Source organism: Nothobranchius furzeri, chromosome 14 (assembly GCF_043380555.1).
Source record: "Nothobranchius furzeri strain GRZ-AD chromosome 14, NfurGRZ-RIMD1, whole genome shotgun sequence".
NCBI classification, from domain to species: Eukaryota; Metazoa; Chordata; class Actinopteri; order Cyprinodontiformes; family Nothobranchiidae; genus Nothobranchius; species Nothobranchius furzeri.
In genome coordinates this window covers 56,527,701-56,547,319 of record NC_091754.1, presented here as the reverse complement: position 1 = coordinate 56,547,319, position 19,619 = coordinate 56,527,701, and the positions used below count along the sequence as shown (strand labels likewise).

Sequence of the window (19,619 nt, the reverse complement as noted above, 5' to 3'; positions counted from 1 at the left end):
AATTCTAAATGTAGGCTTGAATAAAAAATAAAGGCATTTTTGGATAAGTGGTCAGAGAGCACAGCAGAAACACTTCATGTATCACAGGTGATCAGAGAGGGGAGAGTGGTGTTTACTAACTGCTACTTTACAGTAACAACATACCATTTTACAGCCTGTGGCTCCTTTCCTCTCAAATTACAGTTTTAAAGCTACTAACACAAGGAAAAGTACAAGTTTTTACACATAGTCTTTCAACTTTTACAAAGGTGTGTTGGAAATCCCATTGTTACGTACCTGGAGTTTGTAATTCACAGTCTAAAAAACATAAATGCACCTACATGAGAATCCTAGGAAAGCTTTAATTGTGAAAAGTTGCCCTTCACAGGATGTGTTATTGCTGAATTATTTTACGAACTTCAGGTTGAGGTTGTGGCACTGAATAAAGCAGTTCTTATTTAAAGAGCAATTCACCACCAGATCAACATTTTTTTCCTGATAACCTATACAAATGCGTGTCTAATCATGCTGCAGACACGTGTAGCCAATAGTTTTGCACTTTAGTGCATTTTAGTCAAAATTTAAAATTTCTGCCTGAAACTGTCAGTGTTGTGCCGTTGTCAGGTAAAAACTCTGCACTGCATTTGAATTTAAATCTGCCATCGCTACTGGCTAAGAGGTACACTATGACGTTAGCTAGTACATTATGATGTCACAAATTAGGCCCGGGCATCGAGCATCGATTGGAACCGGTTCCAGCTGTTCATTTTTCCCGGAATCGTTCAAAGTTTTTTATTTCGATTCCTAGTTTCGATTCCTATCATGCCGACCGGAAGAGGACTCCGCGGCTGATCTCCGCTGAGCACCACCTCACCCCTGCCACGTGGACCTCAAGGGATGAACCATCAATCCTGCTCAGTGGTCAACTTTACTCGCGGGGTAACACCCATAAAGACAGTGGGAGGGTTAATATTTTTTGGAAATGCCTGAAATTTATAAAAATAGGACATCTGTGTGAAAACAAGCGCCATTAACAGAAGATGCGTTGATATGTGCAGCAAATAAATGATTGAGTGGACTTTTCCTTTAAGCAGTGTTTGGTTATTTGTCAGCAGACAAATACGTTTAGTTCTGTGGCTCGGTAACGGTCTTCAGAGCAGCTTCATCGATCCAGCACTTTCACAGTTGGCTCAATTAAAATCCTTCAAAAAAGTACTAAAAAACAAACAAAAAGGCTCAGAGTTGGGTTTATAATAATAAAAATAGAATAAAAGCACAGTAGAGTTTGGCCTCGCTTTTCAGTGATTGTCTTTGTGTTTGAAGAAGCTAGTCGGAGAAATCCCACGCAGCCTCAGTGGTGTCGGCGCTTGATAAAGGAGCGTGACACGAGGGGCCAGGGGGGCTCGATACTGGAGGTTCCTCAGGGCTGGTGAGGGGCGCTGCTGGGTACATGAGGCTGAGGAAGGAGTCTCGGTTGTGCCTCTTCACCTGAAACAAAACAGAAAATAATCTTTCAGAACCTCCTGGGATCGCGCGCGCGCGTGTGTGTGTGTGTGTGTGTGTGTGTGTGTGTGTGTGTGTGTGTGTGTGTGCGTGTGTGTGTGTGTGCGCCCCGTCAGGGTCACCATCTAAGTGCTGCTGGGTGCTAATGCTAGACATTAAAACTGCATTTGCCAGGTGAAAAACCACAGAGCGCTAAAACAAATGGACAGAAACAGAATTCTAACTTTTATGCACTAATAGTTACTTATTACTCACAGTTGTAACGTGATGAAGGAGCTATTCCTCCAAGGTTATTTAATCTTTTCCACAGTTCCCTTTGACACAGCGCCAGAGTGCATGAAACAGCCTCAAGGTCATGCATTCGCTTCTAAACTGTTTACTTTCCAGCAATGAAGACAGAAGATGAAGAGACTCTTTTCTTTCATTAAATCAAAGAACTCTATTTTCATTAAAGCTAATCAAAACAACTGTCAGTCAATAATACTGTGAAATCCCAATATTATGATTAATATGTTTTAATAAGTAATATGACTTAATCTAGTTCACTAGACACACTGACACACTAAGGAAAACAATCACATGACACATTGCTGTTGCTGATCCAATCAGAACCTTCCTAGTCTGAAGCGTGGCAGAGTCTCTGTGGTGTTTATAAATCTGTCAGCTTTGATTCGTCCAGAATCAAAAACATCCAGATTGATAAAACAGTTGCAACGCCATCTTAAGTTCAGTTCTCAAGATCCCATGAAGTTCACCGCATGTTAAGTGAAGTATTGGACCGGCCATCTGTACTTCTCTTTTTAAGCTGAGAACAATCAAGCTGGAAAAATCTGTCGTTTTTACCAACCAAGCAACGGTGCCTTTCAGAATAAAAGCTGAACTCGCTGACCCAAGGAGGGTTCCCTTTTGACGCTGTGAACACCTGTCGCTTTTTACCTGGACACAATCCAAAGACTGGTTTGTCGTACTGTCAACACTGTTCCATCGGCTCCAGTACCAGAGGAGGGTCTTGGACCTGGCGTCCGGATCTGTACGGAGATCTCACTGAGGGTATGTGGATGTGACATAAATGGCGTCTCATGTGTTTATGAAGCTACTCTGATAAGTTAGGAGCAAAACATCATCTCCCACTCAGACTTTGTTTCTCCTGATGCGAGGGTTCTGAATGACACTCATTCACCACACACCAACCGTCTCACACCTCATTCAAACAGAGCATCCATCATTAGAAAGTTAGTATTGTTCAATTTGTTTAAAATTATTTAGTAATAAACCATCTTAAACGTTTGAAGGTCTCTCTCTCTTCTCTTGTCTCTCAGTTAATACAAAGTGTTATCTAAATCCCTGCAATAAAAAGATCCAATCTTCTGATTAAATAAACCGGTGGTCCGCAAGATGGATTTCATACTAGATAAGAAATTTTAATGTCTTATGGTCCTTAATTAAATGTAATTAACACTCAATACACAGTGATAAAGTAATCTTTTCACAAAATACTTTCTTTACTCTTACTTAGGTGGAGTCACTACTTCTTAGACACCACCCACCTCTGGCCAAAAGCCTTTTTCGTCCACGTTTGGATGGATACGCTGTTTGGGTGAGACGTTTAGCTTTGTTTACACCACGTCTCCTGGGTAACTCCACATCCCAGAGTGTTGCTAGTATCCACTCATCAATCTCGGACCTTTCCCTCCGCCCAAATATACGGAACAAATATTGCTGCGCAATACTGTCACGGGCCTTAGCGGTCTTTGGAGAAGGGGTAGAAAGTGTCCCCTCCGATATCCGATCTGGGTATCTAAAGTCCGACTTTCACAACCCCCAACAGCAGTGCTTGGTTTCTTCTAGGGATGTCCCGATCCAGTTTATTTGCCCTCGAGTCCGAGTCATTTGATTTTGAGAACCTGTTGATACCGAGTCCCGATCCAATACTTTCGATACATAAAAAAAAGAATAAAGAAAGCTAAGAAACAGATCCAGAATGTTCCTTATTTTTTATTTAATTAACTTTATTTTAACATTTAACAACTCGGTGCTACTACTAGTTTACCCGTTTAATTATAGATCCACTAGGATAAATACAATAAAGTTTATCTCCAACCAAATAGAATATTTACTAAGAAATCACAATATAACCATAGAGTATATATGTTGTGTGTGTGTGTGTGTGTGTGTGTCTGCTCTGTCTTCTCGATCCCCAGTGAGTCATGGAGGATGGCTGCTTATACTGGGTCAGGATCCTCTGGAGGTTTCTTCCTATTAAAAGGGAGTTTTCCTCTCCACTGTCGCTGCATGCTTGCCTAGTAAGAGGATTGCTGTAAAGACTCTGACACTTGTCACTCACTAGTGACTCGATGCAACCTGCTGGGTTCCTTATATAGTAAACTTTTTACTGATTGGCTTAATGAACTGACCTGTATTGGAATGTTTACTGTGTGAAGTGCCTTGAGATGACTCTTGTCGTGATTTGGCGCTATATAAATAAAGTTGAATTGAATTGTTAAAAAACAGATCACTTCTGTGAGACAATCAAGTAATAAATAAAAATAATTCTTCACTTTTAGACTTAATTGCAAATATAAAAAAGTATAATATGAAAAATAAAAATAGCACCTCAGCTTAAAATACCTGGCAGGGGTCTATTTTGCTTTGGCCCCCCAAAATGCCTTGATACGGCCCTGGGTCTAGGACTGAGTTTTCAAGGTGATCTGAACTGTATCCAATTAATAAATATTACAAGCGGATAAATTATGGCTTTATGAATGTAAAAACATACGGTGGGATAAATCTACTTACATTTTATTTTTCAAGAACTTTCTTTTGTTTTCTTGGGGTTTTATTTTCCTTTTTTCCTGTCCCGTCTGTCTCTGATCTTCCTGCATCTCCTCCAGAAAAACTGCTGCCTGCTTCCTCCTTTTTCACATCACGAGTTGCTTTTTAACTAAGCAGATCAAACGGATCTACTGACCACAGCAAAAGCGGAGTGTGCGCTGCCCGGCCGTGCCAGTGACGTGGAGTCACCGGACCACGGGCCATGAGCGTCGCAGCGGCAGAGCGCGTGCGTCTATACGCATCAGGCTCGAATAACAGACAGAAATTACTAGAGAGAATATGAACGGAAAATGTTACTGTGGCCGAGTGCAGAACGCAGCTGCCTGGATGAACAATCAGCGGTGACACTCTCTGAGAGTCCATATAAGTAATATAATACAGGTAGGAACTGGATCTTCTTTTGGGGTCCCTCTGGGTGTGTAAGTTGAGGGCTTCAGGGGAGCCTGACAGCCTGTCAGGAGAACCAGGTTCCCCTTAGCTCTTGTCTAACTGGAACCCTGCATCTGAGTCCAGATTGGTAACGCCCGATCCGAGTGTGAAACCATGTGACCGGGACAGATTTCTGATCAAGTGACTGGATTAGGACATCCCTAGTTGGTTGGATGGTTAGAGCGACTCAGACCTATAGGCACCCATACAAAACGTACGCTTCTTCGTCTAAAGCTACCTCCCAGAATGCATTGTAACATTACATTGTAAAAGGCGCTATTGACAGCGTTTCACTGTTTCACTTCTGATGTAGGTCTGACTTCTAAGTTTGTTGGCCCTCTGGGGGCCCATGTGACCGCCAGGCATTTGACTGCCTCTAGAGACGCCGCATTCCAAGAGGCAAACAGGCAATTACTTTACACCCTTATACCTTAAAGAGCAATTCACCCCCAAATCAACCTTTTTTTTGCTAATAAACTATATAAATGTGTGTCTAATCGTTCGGTAGACACGTGGGGTCAATAATTTTGCACTTGAGTGCATCTTTGTTAAAATTTAAATATTATTCCTAAAACTGTCAGTGTTGCACCCTCTTCAGGTAAAAACTCTGCACTGCATTTGATTTTCAATCTGCCATCGCTATTGGCCTAGAATGTTAGATGGTACCATATGATGTCACGGTGTCATTGAGAGCAGGAAGTGGGAGTTGAGTAAGAATCTACCAAAGTCTTACTCCACTTCCAGTTTGAAAAATGCAACAAATGCTGTTGCCTAGCAAACCGAGAGGGCGGAGCCGCTAACACACACACACACACACACACACACACACACACACACACACACACACACACACACACACACACACACACACACAGGCTCACAACAAAATTGTGACATCATAAAGTATCAGCTAACGTCATAGTGTACCTCTTAGCTAATAGCGATGGCAGATTTAAATTCAAATGCAGTGCAGAGTTTTTACCAGAAGAGGGTGCAACACAGAATAATATTTAAATTTTAACAAAGACGCACTAAAGTGCAAAATTATTGACCCCACGCGTCTACAGAATGATTAGACACACATTTATATAGTTTATCAGCAAAAAAAAGTTGATTTGGGGGTGACTTGCTCTTTAAGGCGCCCCGAGAGGGTCAACAAGCTTAGAAGTCAGAACCAAAATAATGGCGACACTGTGAATAGGACTCCTATTCACAGCGACTCCTATTATAGGAGTCACTTGACAGCACTGGACGTCTCACAATCCCTGATGTGGCAACACACTTCCGAGTCTGCACCGCACAGACGTTCTTCTTGCTCGGCGCCCCATGACGACCTTGCAGCGCCACGAGGCTCTCTAATTAACAAAGTCTTCCCTCTTTACTCTGAAGCCTACCTGTTTGAAGAAGGCGTGACTCAACAGTTCAGAGGCGGATGGTCTAAACAGAGCAAAAATAGAACCAACATTTAATTTGATATGTTTGTTCAATGAAACTACGAATGCAATTTCAAATCAAACAGATATTTCAGACGTCCTGCTGACCTGCGCTCAGGTTGCTGCTGCAAACACAGCTGCACCAGGTTGTGCAGGGTCGCCGAGTGGTTTTTGGGCGCGGGGCTCTGCGGTCGGTCAGCAGGGGGAGCTGTGGTGCTGTGCGTCAGACTCCCTGTGGCCACGCTCTCCCCGATGCCGGAGTCCACTCCAGATCGCGACACCTTCAGACCACCCAGCTCTCCCAATGGGAAGGGAGCCACATCCAGGAGGCAGCAGTGGGAGCCACGTAGCTTCTGAAGCAGCATCTGAGCAAGGCGATTTATAAAACGTTGAACCAAAAGTCCACAGGTAAACCATCTCATGTAGCATTTTACATCCATACCTGGGTGGGCGGCATGTCCTGGAAGGGCACCCTGCCACTGACCAGCTCACACGCAACAATACCCAGGCTGTAGATGTCTGACTTCAGGCCGTAACCATGCAGGTCCTACTGAGAGCAACACCCCCGTCCAATACCAATTAAAACTTTATTTGAACAGAACGGCGTTTAAACTAGTGAATCCTGACCTGTCGCAGTAGCTCGGGACTGAGCCACGGCAGTAGTGTCGGGCTGTGGTGGGGCATGTCAAACACCGCCCTTAATCTCTTCCCATCGCGCATCATACTATAAACACTGTGGAGCCCAGAAAGGTAGACTCGACCCTCGCCTGACAGCAGAATGTGACTGGCCTTTACCCCTCTGACAGGAAGAAAAACCATTTAGATTAAAGCATTACCCCAAAATAATGTAGTGTTGGGCCCCAGACTAACCGGTGAACGTAGCCCATCTGATGAAGGTATTCCAACGCTTTCAGAGCACCGTACAGCAGATACGCTATCAGGGATTCCCTCATCCCATCCGGGAAATATGTTCTCAGTAAAGCGTCTGCAGAGCCTGAAGGAAAACGGGAAACAGGACGGGCTAATTTTGATGTCTGATCTTTTAAAATCCTAGAAAAAAGTTGACCAACTTCCAAAGTACGGACGGATCAAAGGTAGGCGGAGGTAGCTGTGGCTCACCGTAGGTCATGAGTGGTGAGAGGACCCAGAGCTGACAGCAGCAGCTGAAGACCAGGCGAGATGTTAGCAAGTTCGAGTGTCGGAAGAGTCGGGAGAGCAGAACCTCGTTCTGGGGGTTGAGAAATAAATTAACTTTACTTATTTATATAAATAATAAGACATGAAAGTGCTTCAGTTACTTAGATGACACAAACATTTTTAGCTCTACTTTTTCTTCCGTAGTTGTTACCGTACATACGAGAGACTAAAGTTTAAATTAGTCACATTAAGACAGACTATCTCAGCATTAGCTGTAATTAACTTCAGGAAAACAATAAAGAATGGACTCAGTGACACCCAAGATTTATATGACAACTAGTTTGTGATGGAGGAAGAAGAAATCAGGGACGACTAATGTTCTAAAACAGCCCAGATAATGTTACATTATTCAGTATTAGATGTGCAGCGCTGAGCTCAGACTAGAGCTCAGGGGCCTCGTTTATCAAGCTTGCTTACGCACAAAACGGGGTCGGAAAACTGCGTAAGCAACTTTCCACACAAAATTTAGGATTTATGAAAGAAAACTTAGCAGAAAAATGTGCGCAACTTTAAGTTGACTAAGGACCTGGCTTACGTACATGTTGGACATGGAGAGCACCTGCAGTGCTGCTGCTGAGAAGATACAATTATGAAATCCTGCAGCATTATCACTTGTACTGCTTTGTTTTCACACAGAACAAGACCCCCCCCCCCCCCCACACACACACACACACACACACACAAACAGCCTGAAGCGCAGAATACAGAATGCAGAATATCAGCAGGGGGACAGATTGAGACAGAATGCCACGCGTCTGTGACAGTGTGTGTCCTGTCACTGTGACCCGATTGATCATGCGCCCTGGCTACTTGGACAAGGGAGATCTCTGTTTGGATGACTGGTTAGTGCACGTGACTCTTACCCGAGAGTCTGGGGATCGAATCCTGATCGGATCAATTTTTTTTTATATCCGCCACAGATCTCTCTGAAGAATTCACAACATTGACGGCTTCAGCAACGCTGTGCCACTCCGTGGATTTTCTCTTATTTGTTTAGCAAAAGCACTTCCTTTCATTTCTCCACCTCACCCACAAGTACCTCAATTTCTGCTTCTGTGAAATTGCGCTTCCTTGATCTGCCTTGATCTACGGTCGCCATCGTCATTGGCGGAGCGCTGCAACAGACGGCTTATGTATATGCATGAGATCCACGAGGCACTTTGCATTGACTATTTATGGCAGGAAGTGGGCGTGGTGAGGGCGGGATGCGACTAAAATGCAGCTGAGAACCTTTCTAGATAGTTTCTGATTTATGAAGCGGAGATTGCGTGCAGCTATGCGTTCTCCATGTTTGATAGATCACAAACCTGCTTGGCGTAAGTACTTTTTCTTTTTTTGCTGAGCTTAAGTACGGTTTTAGTAAGGATTCTACGCAATGTTTGATAAATGAGACCCCTGGTTTCTGGCACTTGACTAGCACTTGGTTTCCAAAGAGCTAATCTAAGTTCAACTGTTAGCTTGACTATGAAATCAGCTGCATGAAAATAGCTCTTTACACAAGCTTAAAAATAAGGCGCTGGTGCAGTATTTTCAGCAACAAACATTACATCTATATAAATATATATCATCATATATAATATATATATTACATCTTCTTTAAATGTCCACGTGGACAGCAGCTCACCATGAGTTGCAGCAGCTCGTCTTCTGTACACTCGTCCAGGTTGGTTCGTTTGACCGCCACCAGCTGACCGGTGGGAATGTGGCGGGCCATGTTCACTCGGCTCAGGTTATTGAAGCCCCTCCCTGTCAAACATTTTAGATGAGGTAATTTTGAAAGATTCTGATTTTCCGACGGTCATTTCAGTCTCACCCAGCTCAGACAGTAGCTGGTAGTGGGAGGGCTCAGTCGACAGCCCTGTGACGTCATCTCCACCGGCTGGTCCTTGCAGCGTGTACTCAGAATCGTCACAGCTCTGCAAAATTACATAAAAATGGTACCGACGCAAGAAATACAAGCTGATCAGCATAATAGTAAAGATGATTTGGTCCTTTGAGCACATTTACACCTGAATGTGTGTAATAAATCTTCTAATTATGACCAAATAATGCTAATGGTAAAGACAAACTGCGTGGCTAAAAGTCAAAATATTAGAGGAACAGCGCCCCCTAGAATACGTCAAAACAGCCTCCTCACTGAAGTAACTTTCTTGCCGAGTAATGAAGTTTGGTACACGTGTAGAACTTCCCAAGACACACACAGAAGTTCCTTGTGAGCATATTCCACAAACAGGAACTCGGCCATATTGGACTGAAGATGCGCTTTGACCCTGTTTTGGCTGTTTGTAGGGTTGGTTTTTGATCTAACAGGATAGAAAAAGTAGCCGAGTCTAACATCGCTCAAAGTGGGTAGCACCAAAAAAGTCTACTTTCTGATAAATTATCATTGTTTTTAAACTGTGCGGGAAAATCAACTATTATCTTTTCAACTACACATTAAAATAGCTTTCTGGAGTCTTTCCCTTTCAGAAATGATGTATGATTTTTCAGAAACCCGTAAAAGTGATTATCTTATCATGTACTGTGATATATTGTAAACAATACGTCTTTTATTTTTGATAAGCACGCCCCCTGCCCCGCGGAGCTCTGCGCAATGGGAAATTGAGCACCGACCAGAATAAACCAATAGGGAGCCTAAGTCACTTTCACATCACGGGTCCCCGGAGGAACGAAATAAATGAATGCAAGTCAACGGGGCTAAAAACGCCATTTTCTAATCCGTTTTGCCTTACGCCCTGGATCGCACATATGTTGTACTGCAATATAAATGAAAACTAATGATGGGTGTTTCGACCACGCCAGTCACGTACTTTGAGATTTATTAGCTTGTAAAAGTTCGTAATTAGCATGAATACAAACTAGAAATCGGCACGTCGCATATATGACGTCATCACATAATCTCCCCTCCCCTAGCGTAGCTGCTACTTACCAAACGACCAGATTCATGGTGGTTCTTTCCTTCTGTGGGAAGTTTGCTGAACTTTCAGCCATTTTCCCTCAGTTTTCTCCGTGTCTGGTTCGATGACGTCACTTTCGTGAAGCGCGTTTGTAGTTCTGGACTTATTTTCACGCAAAACCTAAAATAGCATTTTCCTTTGTTCGACAGTAAGCGCGTTCTTGGTATCAAAATGTGTCTTTAAAATTCACGGACATCATATGTGAAATCTACGGCACAAAACAAGCGGAATTAGAAAATAGCGTTTTTAGCCCCGTTGACTTGCATTCATTTTTTTCGTTCTTCCGGGGACCCGTGGTGCGAAAGCGACTTAGGCTCCCTATGGCGTTAGGCTACCGCTTACGTGCTTCAAATTTAAGGACGTACCTCGGCTTATGCAGCGTTGATGAACTTTTCACGGACAAGTACGTCACTAAAAGATAAATATATGAGAACACAACATGACATCCTGGGAATAGTACTTGTAAAACAACGTGTTTTAGCTTCGTTTGTCGGCTACAGAAGCACTTTTATAAACTAGAAACGAGAAATCGCCATCTTAATAAAACAGATCAACCGACTATGTGTGTGATATGTTTGTCAGCCACTAGATGGCGCCATTGGATAAGGGAAATACTCCAGAAAGAGACTTGTACTAGTTATTCGATCTTCAAGGCTTCAAGTTTCTTTAAAGATACTTTTAGGCAGGTTTTTCATGCAGTCTATGTCATTCGGGTCATATTAAGCCTTTGTGAGGCTGCCAGCTGGTGGCGCTGTAAAGAAGGAGGAAGATGCTTGCTGTGTGTCTGTATAAGTGAGGTGTGTGTATGTGTGTGTGTGTGTGTGTGTGTGTGTGTGTAGGAGGGTTGGGATGGGGTGCTCATGCCATTAGCAGAATGTGTTTCAATGTTTTATTCTTTGTGCTCTAATTTTTCTACCTCAGGTTTTTTCTACATTAGCAGGGGAAAATGAACAAATCAGCACATAAATAATGATTATTATTATTATTCATGTGTTACAAGTTAATAATGAGCACTGATTATGACAATGAATTCCTGCAAGGCCCCCTTAACGGTTGGCGCCCCATGGCTGGGCCATTTTGATAGGAGTCTCATGACTTCTTTAGGTGTTTTAATAAGAAGACCATTGTGTTGAATTGGTGGTGCAGGATGTCTTCATTTATTTTTTTTTGATCAACACCTTTTCCGATCAGCTGAGTTGAAGTTTGCTCTCTCCAGAGCTTATTACACCCACCAATGGTCAACCCCTACTCTTTTGCATACAGATCATCAAATCATTTCCATTGAGCGTCAAACGTAATTTTGCCCTCGCTTATGAGGGAGCTTTTCAATAAAGAAACAACGGTCAGAAAATCAGGTGAGGGGGTGTCATGTGATCCCAGTTACTGACCAGAAAGTGTTGACTGGGGTCCTCATAGCATTCCTCTATGTCCATGGGCCGGACCTGAGCGTGGGATATGCAGGAACAGTCCTGGGGGGGGGGGGGGGGGGGGGGGGGGGGGAAGCACAGGTGAGACATGCCCAAACAGGACTAAAAGGAAGGGAGAGTAAATATGGAATTGGTGGACTGTAGACGGTTGGGAGGACCAGAGATGAGGCAGGGGAGCAAGCATCAGAAGATATGGCACATGTAGGCACCTGTAGGATGTTTTATAAGCAAAGACTGGAAAGAGTTTTAAAGTAATGGCAGGAAACAGAGGGGAAGCTGAATGTTGATGTGCTTAAGCAAAGCAGGAAATGCATGCGTGTGGAATTAGATGAGCCCATTAGATTTCAGGCATACCCAGAATCATTAAAGGTGTGGTACGTATGTTTATTAAATAACTTTCAACACCATCTGATCCTTGTCTATGAGGAAATGTAAGTAATCGTTCAGATTTTATTTTCTCCTAAGTCCCTCACTTGGCCTCTACGGGTGAACGAGTCTACTGCGTTGACCAATAGCGCAGTGTTTCCACAAGAGGGAGCTGTCAGTCGACGAGAACGAGCCTCAGTCACCAGTGTGCACAATGGTGGCACGCATCTCAGTTGGCTCGACACAACGGAGCAAAAGCGCTGGTACAGCTTCCTCGTCTGACACAAATTTTGAAAGTGCTTTTTAAAAATTTGCCATGAGACGTTCTAGACCACAGCGTTGTGTCTCTGCTGCCACACACCTGACTTAAACAAATGAGTGATCAACAGGCTTCTGCAGCACTTGATGTCATCCTAAGGAGGCAACACACACGTGAACCAGGTGTGCTGTAGCAGAGACATGGAAAACACGCAGGACGGGGGGCACTGAGGACCAGGGCTGAGAAACACTTCTAGACAGTGGAGTGGGACTTATACTGGAGATGCTTTTAAAAGATGAAGGGAGCTTTGTGATCTACGAGGCCTCCAAACTGATGAAGAGCTGGCCAAGCAGCTTTTCTACAGATAAATGCTAAATAATTGTGTTGGGCAAGTTACTTCAAAACTGTAATTATTTATTACTTGTTACCCTAATTTTAAAGCAATTCATTACATTACAATATTACTGATTTTAAAATGTAAGGCATTACACTACTTTTGCATTACTTTAAGTTACTTTCACGAAAACAACTTCAACATGAATCTGGTCATGTGACGCTCAGTGAGCTCATGACATATATGTGGAAGGTGATGTGGAGTCTGAGCTAGGATTGCTGTTAAAACAGTCAGATATAATAACAGTGCTTTAAAATGATTGTTTATTAAATAAAAGCAACAACAATCTGTACTCTCAGCACGCTGCCATCTTATATTAACTGAGCAGGGAGTGAGGTGGTGGGGGCTCCAAGCCTATATTTGCCTTGGTCCCCAAATGCCTCGATACGGCCCTGGATGTGGGAATGACTTCTGGGGTGATCTGATTCTATCACATGTATAAATATTAAATGCTTATATATTATTGCTTTTCACTGGTAAAAATGTGTATTGGGGATAAATCTACCTACTTTTTTCTTTTCAAGCACTTTGTTTTGTTTTCTTGATTTTATGTGAATAATTTCTGGCCCTTTCTCTCTCTAACCTTCCTGCTTGCTGCATGTTTTCTCCGTCTTCCAGAAAAGGGTACCAGACCCTCTGATACGGGCTCTTAGGTCCCTGTATAACCGGTGTCAGAGCTTGGTCCGCATTGCCAGCAGTAAGTCAAGCTCATTCCCAGTGAGAGTTGGACTCCACCAAGGCTGCCCTTTGTTTCCTAGATTTCCTACTTTCTAACTAATCAGCCAATGGGATCTACCGAACACACAAAAATAAAAAAAGCTTAATATGCGCTGCGCTCCAGCAGCAATGAGTTGAAATCACCGGGGCACAGATTATGAACTCAGCTGAAAAGTACATGAAGCACCAGAGAATATGGGCTGATATACACGATTGCAAACGAATGACTTTGTTTTGGTGGAGCGATTTTGTGAATATAACAGCGGCCGCGCGCAGGACGCAGCTGGAGTATTTGAGCCGTTACCACTGCGTCCTCTCTGCTCATAGAATGCCCGCAAAGCTGAGTCTATAAATGACGTCATATATGTGGATACTGGATCTTTTTTCAGGCTTCCCGCAATTTGAATTTTTAGGAAACCCACATCTTGATTCTGGGTTTAAAAATGCATCGTAATTACCGCGTTACTGACAATCGTACCGAGTAAATATTACCATTTTCTTTCCCTGTAATGCCTTACATTACCACATCACAGCAAAAAGCAATACATTACAGTAATTAATTACTTTTGTACCGCGTTACTCCCAACACTGTTGATTGTATTTTAGAGAACTGTAAACGATAATTTTTTTATGTAAATGAAAGAAACGATACTGCAGATTTTGCTGCGCTGGCTAATATGTTGATAGCTTGAATGCTAACATAGCACCTAATTTATGTCAGTCTGTAAAACAAAAGATAAAGGCTAACTGTGGAAGAGGAGAGTTGATCGAATGGGGACTTTGTGTATTTGAGCTAACGGTTAGCTCTAACTGGACATGACAAAAACCAGCTTAAACACAATTTAAGAGCCGACACTGACATGAGACACAGAAGGGCTTAAATACACAGACATCAAGGACAGGTGTGAGCATGGACGTAGTTTTGACTTTTGAAGTAGGGCGACACACAACCGGAATGAGGACCGAGGGGGGATCTATACAATACGTTCTAATGGGAAACAGGCTTCAACACAAACGTATGTATTCCGCTTCGTCCTAGTGTTCAACCAGTGTATACTTAATATAGTGTCATATTGCTTTTTGACAGTAAAAAGTGCTGGTGTCAAAATTTGACTTTGGAAAAAGTGTTGGGGGGGGGGGGGGGCATGTCCCCCCGTCCCCTCCCAAAACTACGTCCATGCGTGTGAGAAACAATGTCGATTAGGCAAGCAGGGAGGACAGCTCCTGAGTCGTACAGTACATTTGTCTTGTTAAAAATATATGTTTTCTGGCTAATTAGTTTGCTGCTACAAATAACTGCATGTCTCATTTCAAAGAAACCGCAAACCAAACCGATAGAGTGCTGCGACTGGCCCGACACAAGATAGCTGAGGCTGCAGACGTTGCAATGGAGCGTGGCTAGACCATCCAGATTCCTAGGCTAGTGTGATGCGGAATGTTCAGTTCCAGGTCTGGAGGACTAGCATCCAGCATGTTTTAGTTTTTACCCTGTTTCAACACACCTGATTTAATTCAGCAGGTGATCAACATGCTTCTGCAGAGCCTGATGAGCTGCTGCACAGGTGATTCAACCACTGAATCAAGTGTGCTGGAGCAGAGAAACCACTAAAACGTGCTGGATACTGAACCTCCAGGACCAGAACTGAATTACCCTGCAATAAGGAGTGTTTCAATTTAGTGTGCTGTGATAGGATAAGACTAGGCGATGGTTTTTCCAGGGGTTAAGAGTTAGCCCTGTAATCGATGGGTTGCTGATTCGAACCGTCAGTTGAGTCCGACATTGTTCCCTTGGACGTGACACTTCACCCTCCTTGCCTGCTGGTGGTGGTCAGAGGCCAGCCTCGCTTCTGCACCCCATGGCAGCTGTGGCTACATTATAGCCATAGGCGTCATTTTAACCGGGGACGCTGGGGACATGTCCCCGGCAAAATTTGTGATTAGCAGCTGTGTCCCCCCCACTTTCAAAAACGCCTGCTGATGAGGATTTTTGTTTTACCAGCTCCGATCTTATACCAGGGGTCGGCAACCTGTTCCCATCAAAGAGCCATTATTACCCGTTTCCCACGGTAATTCTGGACGGACGAAGCAGGCAGGTCGCGCTAGAAAATTTCGTTTAAAAAGACGTCATAAATGTGTTCCCCCGTCATTTTTATTTATAAAATATGAAGTAAAAATTCACAATTTAATTTATATTCATTTGTCATTAATATGTAGTCTACACCCGTGCGTTAAGTGGACCATCTTCCAGTAAACGCACAGCATCCGGCCCACCTCTCCAAATGCGTAAAATGTGCATCAGCCGCTAGCTAGTTAGGCGCGTCGCGCGCACCATCAGCTGATCGGCCCAGACAAGAGCAGAGCAAATAGAGAAAGAATAGAGGATAATTGTGTCTGGATGTGGATGGAGATTACATTTTACATCAGCCTGATCATCATTTAAATACGTAAACCATCACCTGTCTTCTAGTCCATGCTATCAGCATTATTTTAATTGGTGTGTGTGTGTTTTCCACTTCAAACACTGGTCTAACCAACCAGACCAGCGTGTCCAGTAACATATTAATGTTACAATTAAACAGTTACACTTCATGTAGGCTAGGAACGTTTCACCTGCAGTGGCCCGACCGCTTCTGCTCCACATAAACTTTGTGCGTGATCAAATGTCTCTACGCGTCATGCGTCTCCATATTAGAGACGGGAACAAGCGCTGTTCAGCCAAAGTTTCATAATTTCATAAAAGAACATTTTTCCAAGTGACACATCCCTCAGAGAGACCGGGTTTCCAGACTGTTTCAGTGGGAGGAAATCTTATCGCATGCGCCGTGGTTCTGCGCTGCGAACCCCAGATCTTCAGCTCACTGTCCACCGTGGGCGCTCCGAGCCACGCTGAACCAGTATAAAGCTCTGATGTTCTGATGGGAATATTTTACCTCTGCGATGTGCATTAACGATTAAAATGTCAGCTCATCCATGCGCATCAGTGTGCGTCGGGGTAATTCTTTCAAACCAAGCAACATCCTTGAGTTCATCTGTCAAAATAAACAGTCAAATGGAAATATCTGTAACCTGCCGTTTAACTGTTTTGCCTTCCTGTGAAGATTGTTGCAACGAGAAACAATTAAACTTGATTAACCCCAGAGCCACCCAGAGAACCAGAGCGCATGCGGAAGGTTCCTCCCACTGAAGCGAGTGTTTTCCATACCCGGTCTCTCAGAGAGACTTGTCACTTAGAAAATGTTCCCTGATGATGAAACTTTGGCTGAATAGCGCTTGTTCCTGTCTCCAATGTGGCGACACATCTAGGAGCTGTCTGAGGAGAATCCCAGAATCTCACATCCTCTTCAGCTCAGAATGCGCCTATATGATTACGCACAAGCGTGACGCGCCAACCCGGTCTCACAGTAAGACCGGGTTGGACCTGTTCAGGTTTACGCAGACAATCTTTACATTTAGAATTGGCATACAGATGTAAAATTAATGCAGTAAAATATAAAGCATTTTATTTAAATATCCATTCATTATTTTACAAGCAGAGAGCCGCATCAGATGGATGGAAGAGCCGCATGCAGCTCCAGAGCCGCGGGGTGCCGACCCCTGTGCTAGCCTACTTTATTGTCCCCAGCAATTTTTAAACCCCACTCAAGTGTATGGTTATTGTCCCCAGCAATTCTGAAAACAAACTGACGCCCTTGATTATAGCTAATCACCACCAGAGTGTGAATGTGTTTGTGAATGGATGAATGATTCATTGTAAAGCCCATTGGAGTCCTCAGACTCAGAAAGGTGTTACAAGTGCTTGTCGTTTATCATATGTAGGCTAATTATTTCCTACTTGAAATTAGTTTTCTGATTTTTTTTTGAAGTAATTAAGCAAATATTACCTCAAACACACAGAAAATTATGTAATTTACAAAAATCTGTTCCAACAAATGAAGGATTAAAAAATGAGAACAGTTTTATAAAGGCAGAGGCTACTTGTCCGAAGCATACAAGGGCGCGTTAACCATCAATCTGAACTAGAACGTAATTAACTGGGTCATGCATGTGCAAGTTCACCCCAAGGTCAGACTTTAGAAGTGGCAATTGCCATCTCTGAAACTCTTAATCTGTAATGGAAGGAAGTTTACATTTATCTAAATTAAAAATACCAAATTCCACCATCAGGTTGGGCTGATCTATGCCCTCCCAACCGCTACGTCACAATTCCTGACAATTAAAGTGGAAAGAGGAAAAATAAAATCAATGCGGCGTGACGTCCTTACCAAGAAAGACATGGGTCCTTATGGTGGGGGTGAAATCGCAGACTTTAGCATTCAACCGCTCATGGGCTGCGGGGTTATGATGAAGGAGACAGCGGGATGAAGCTCAGCAGTGAGGCACACCAGACAAGTTTGAGACCAGCGTCCAGCCTTCTGGAGGCTTACCTGTCTGCATCAGGTCATCTAGACCTCCGAGACGACCTGTCCCCACCGGAGGTCCCAGTTTAGGCGAACGGGAGGCGTTGACATCAGTGGGGGGATTCCTAAAAAAAAAAAAGAAAAAAAAAGCAAGACCACAATAATGCACTGGCCCATTTTTCAATAAAGATATTCACACGCCAGCACTTACACCACCTTCACCCACGTTAATATAACAAATCCAAGCCTCCAGTTGATGCCGTTTCACATGTAAAAGTGTCTTTATTTATTTGAAGTATTCTCTTTAAAACGATTCGGCTGCTTACCTTCTCCCCCCGACAGCGCGTCGACGACGTAAACAAGTTAAAAACACAAAGGAACGTCACACATTCTACGCGACGTATCTTTACGCGTTTATATCCTGCTACTTTTGATTCGTGCTATTTAGTTAAGTGACATTAACAACCGAGAGACTTCGTATTTTTGCAAAAAGAGAATAAAATCTCCGTTTGAGAGGACTTTTAATTTGACACTGATAACCGTCGCAGGTTGATGACGACTGCTAGCATCTAGACATGCCATAGACAGACAGTTAGCCAGAGATGCGTGTAACATCTCCGCCATATTAGGAGATGAAAACGGACCTGAAGGCTGTTAAAGGGAAATATTTATTTTCAGTTCCACCAAAAAAAAATTATCGTTTGATCGATAGTTGAGTTGCAGAGCAGGCGACTCCTCAGCTCCTCCTATGGATATGTATTAACTTCTTTTCAGCCACCTCACAGTAGGACATTAAGAAAGGTGCCCATCTCAAATGACACAGACCTAAATTATATCCTTGCGTTTTGTCAAATTTTATAATTGTTTTAACTAGACACCACTCTTAAGGGGAAAATTTTCAGATAAGGAGACATTGATCAATGGTGTTTCCCAGCAGTGATCCCAGCTCAGCTGAGATGAGAATCAGCTTCTCTGAAATCCAAGACCATGGTCTTGAGTTGGAAAAGGGTACAGTGCTGTCTCTGGGTCAGGGACAAGGCCCTGCCTCAAGTGGAGGCGTTTTAAGTATCTCTGGGGGGAAAATGGAGCAGGAGGTCAATTGGGCGGATTGGTGCTGCGTAGACAGTGATGTGGGTGTTGTACTGGTTTGTTAATCTACATCCTCACAAGCTTTGAGTACTGACCAAGAAAATGAGACTGCGGATACAAGCAGCCGAAATGAATTTTCTCCACAGTGTGACAGGGCTCTACCTTAGAAATATGGTGAGACGCTTGGTTATCTGGGAGGGGCTCGGAGTAGATCTGCTGCTCCTTCACATCGAGAGGATCCAGTTGAAGTAGCCAGTCTGCCAAGTAGAGTGGGAAATCTGAGCCGCTTTGCTTAGGCAGCAACCCGACTATGGATTAGCAAAGAAAAATGGATGGATGAATGAGTGGATCCCAGTTCATTCCCAACAGCCATCGTAACGACAGTGAAGTTTTAAAAATCTTGTTTCGTAGAATATGGGATGCCAGAGCTGATGAGCAGATGTTAATTGTCTCTTGAATCAAACAACAAAAATAAAATTCCTTGCCACTGTAACAAATGACTTGGCAACACATCTGATTCGGATTTCTGTTTGTTAGCTGTAGTTGCAGAACCATACCAGCCCTCTCCAATATGGCGTATCATTGACGCACCAAGCTCACGACGTCTACATCTTTTTGGTCTACGCGGCACAACCCCCCC

General features: G+C 43.4%; 1 protein-coding gene across 4 annotated transcripts; it reads right to left on the bottom strand.

Annotated features, from left to right (window-relative positions):
* Nucleotides 1–1,121: 1,121 nt before the first annotated feature.
* On the bottom strand, nucleotides 1,122–18,414 carry stradb (STE20 related adaptor beta). 4 transcript variants are annotated; one of them, XM_015952465.3, is made up of 13 exons: nucleotides 18,217–18,414; nucleotides 17,918–18,015; nucleotides 17,756–17,821; nucleotides 11,719–11,799; nucleotides 9,187–9,289; nucleotides 8,998–9,119; nucleotides 7,296–7,404; nucleotides 7,047–7,170; nucleotides 6,804–6,975; nucleotides 6,619–6,723; nucleotides 6,285–6,541; nucleotides 6,138–6,180; nucleotides 1,122–1,467 (listed from the first exon to the last, which is right to left on the bottom strand). In XM_015952465.3, exons 3-13 carry the CDS (start codon nucleotides 17,765–17,767, stop codon nucleotides 1,306–1,308), a joined length of 1,290 nt encoding a protein of 429 aa, XP_015807951.1. In that variant the 5' UTR covers nucleotides 17,768–17,821; nucleotides 17,918–18,015; nucleotides 18,217–18,414; the 3' UTR covers nucleotides 1,122–1,305. The 4 variants fall into 4 exon arrangements, with proteins under 4 accessions (XP_015807951.1, XP_015807953.1, XP_015807952.1 ...); XM_015952467.3 differs by lacking the exon at nucleotides 11,719–11,799; XM_015952466.3 differs by lacking the exon at nucleotides 17,756–17,821.
* Between the last annotated feature and the right edge of the window lie 1,205 nt (nucleotides 18,415–19,619).

What these genes read in the sequence shown, in the direction of transcription:
- stradb (XM_015952465.3), bottom strand. An exon ending in ACGAGCTGCTGCAACTCATG is followed by an intron (nt 7,405 to 8,997) that starts GTGAGCTGCTGT and finishes CTCAACCCCCAG; the next exon opens with AACGAGGTTCTGCTCTCCCG. An exon ending in AGGACATGCCGCCCACCCAG is followed by an intron (nt 6,542 to 6,618) that starts GTATGGATGTAA and finishes CGCCTTGCTCAG; the next exon opens with ATGCTGCTTCAGAAGCTACG.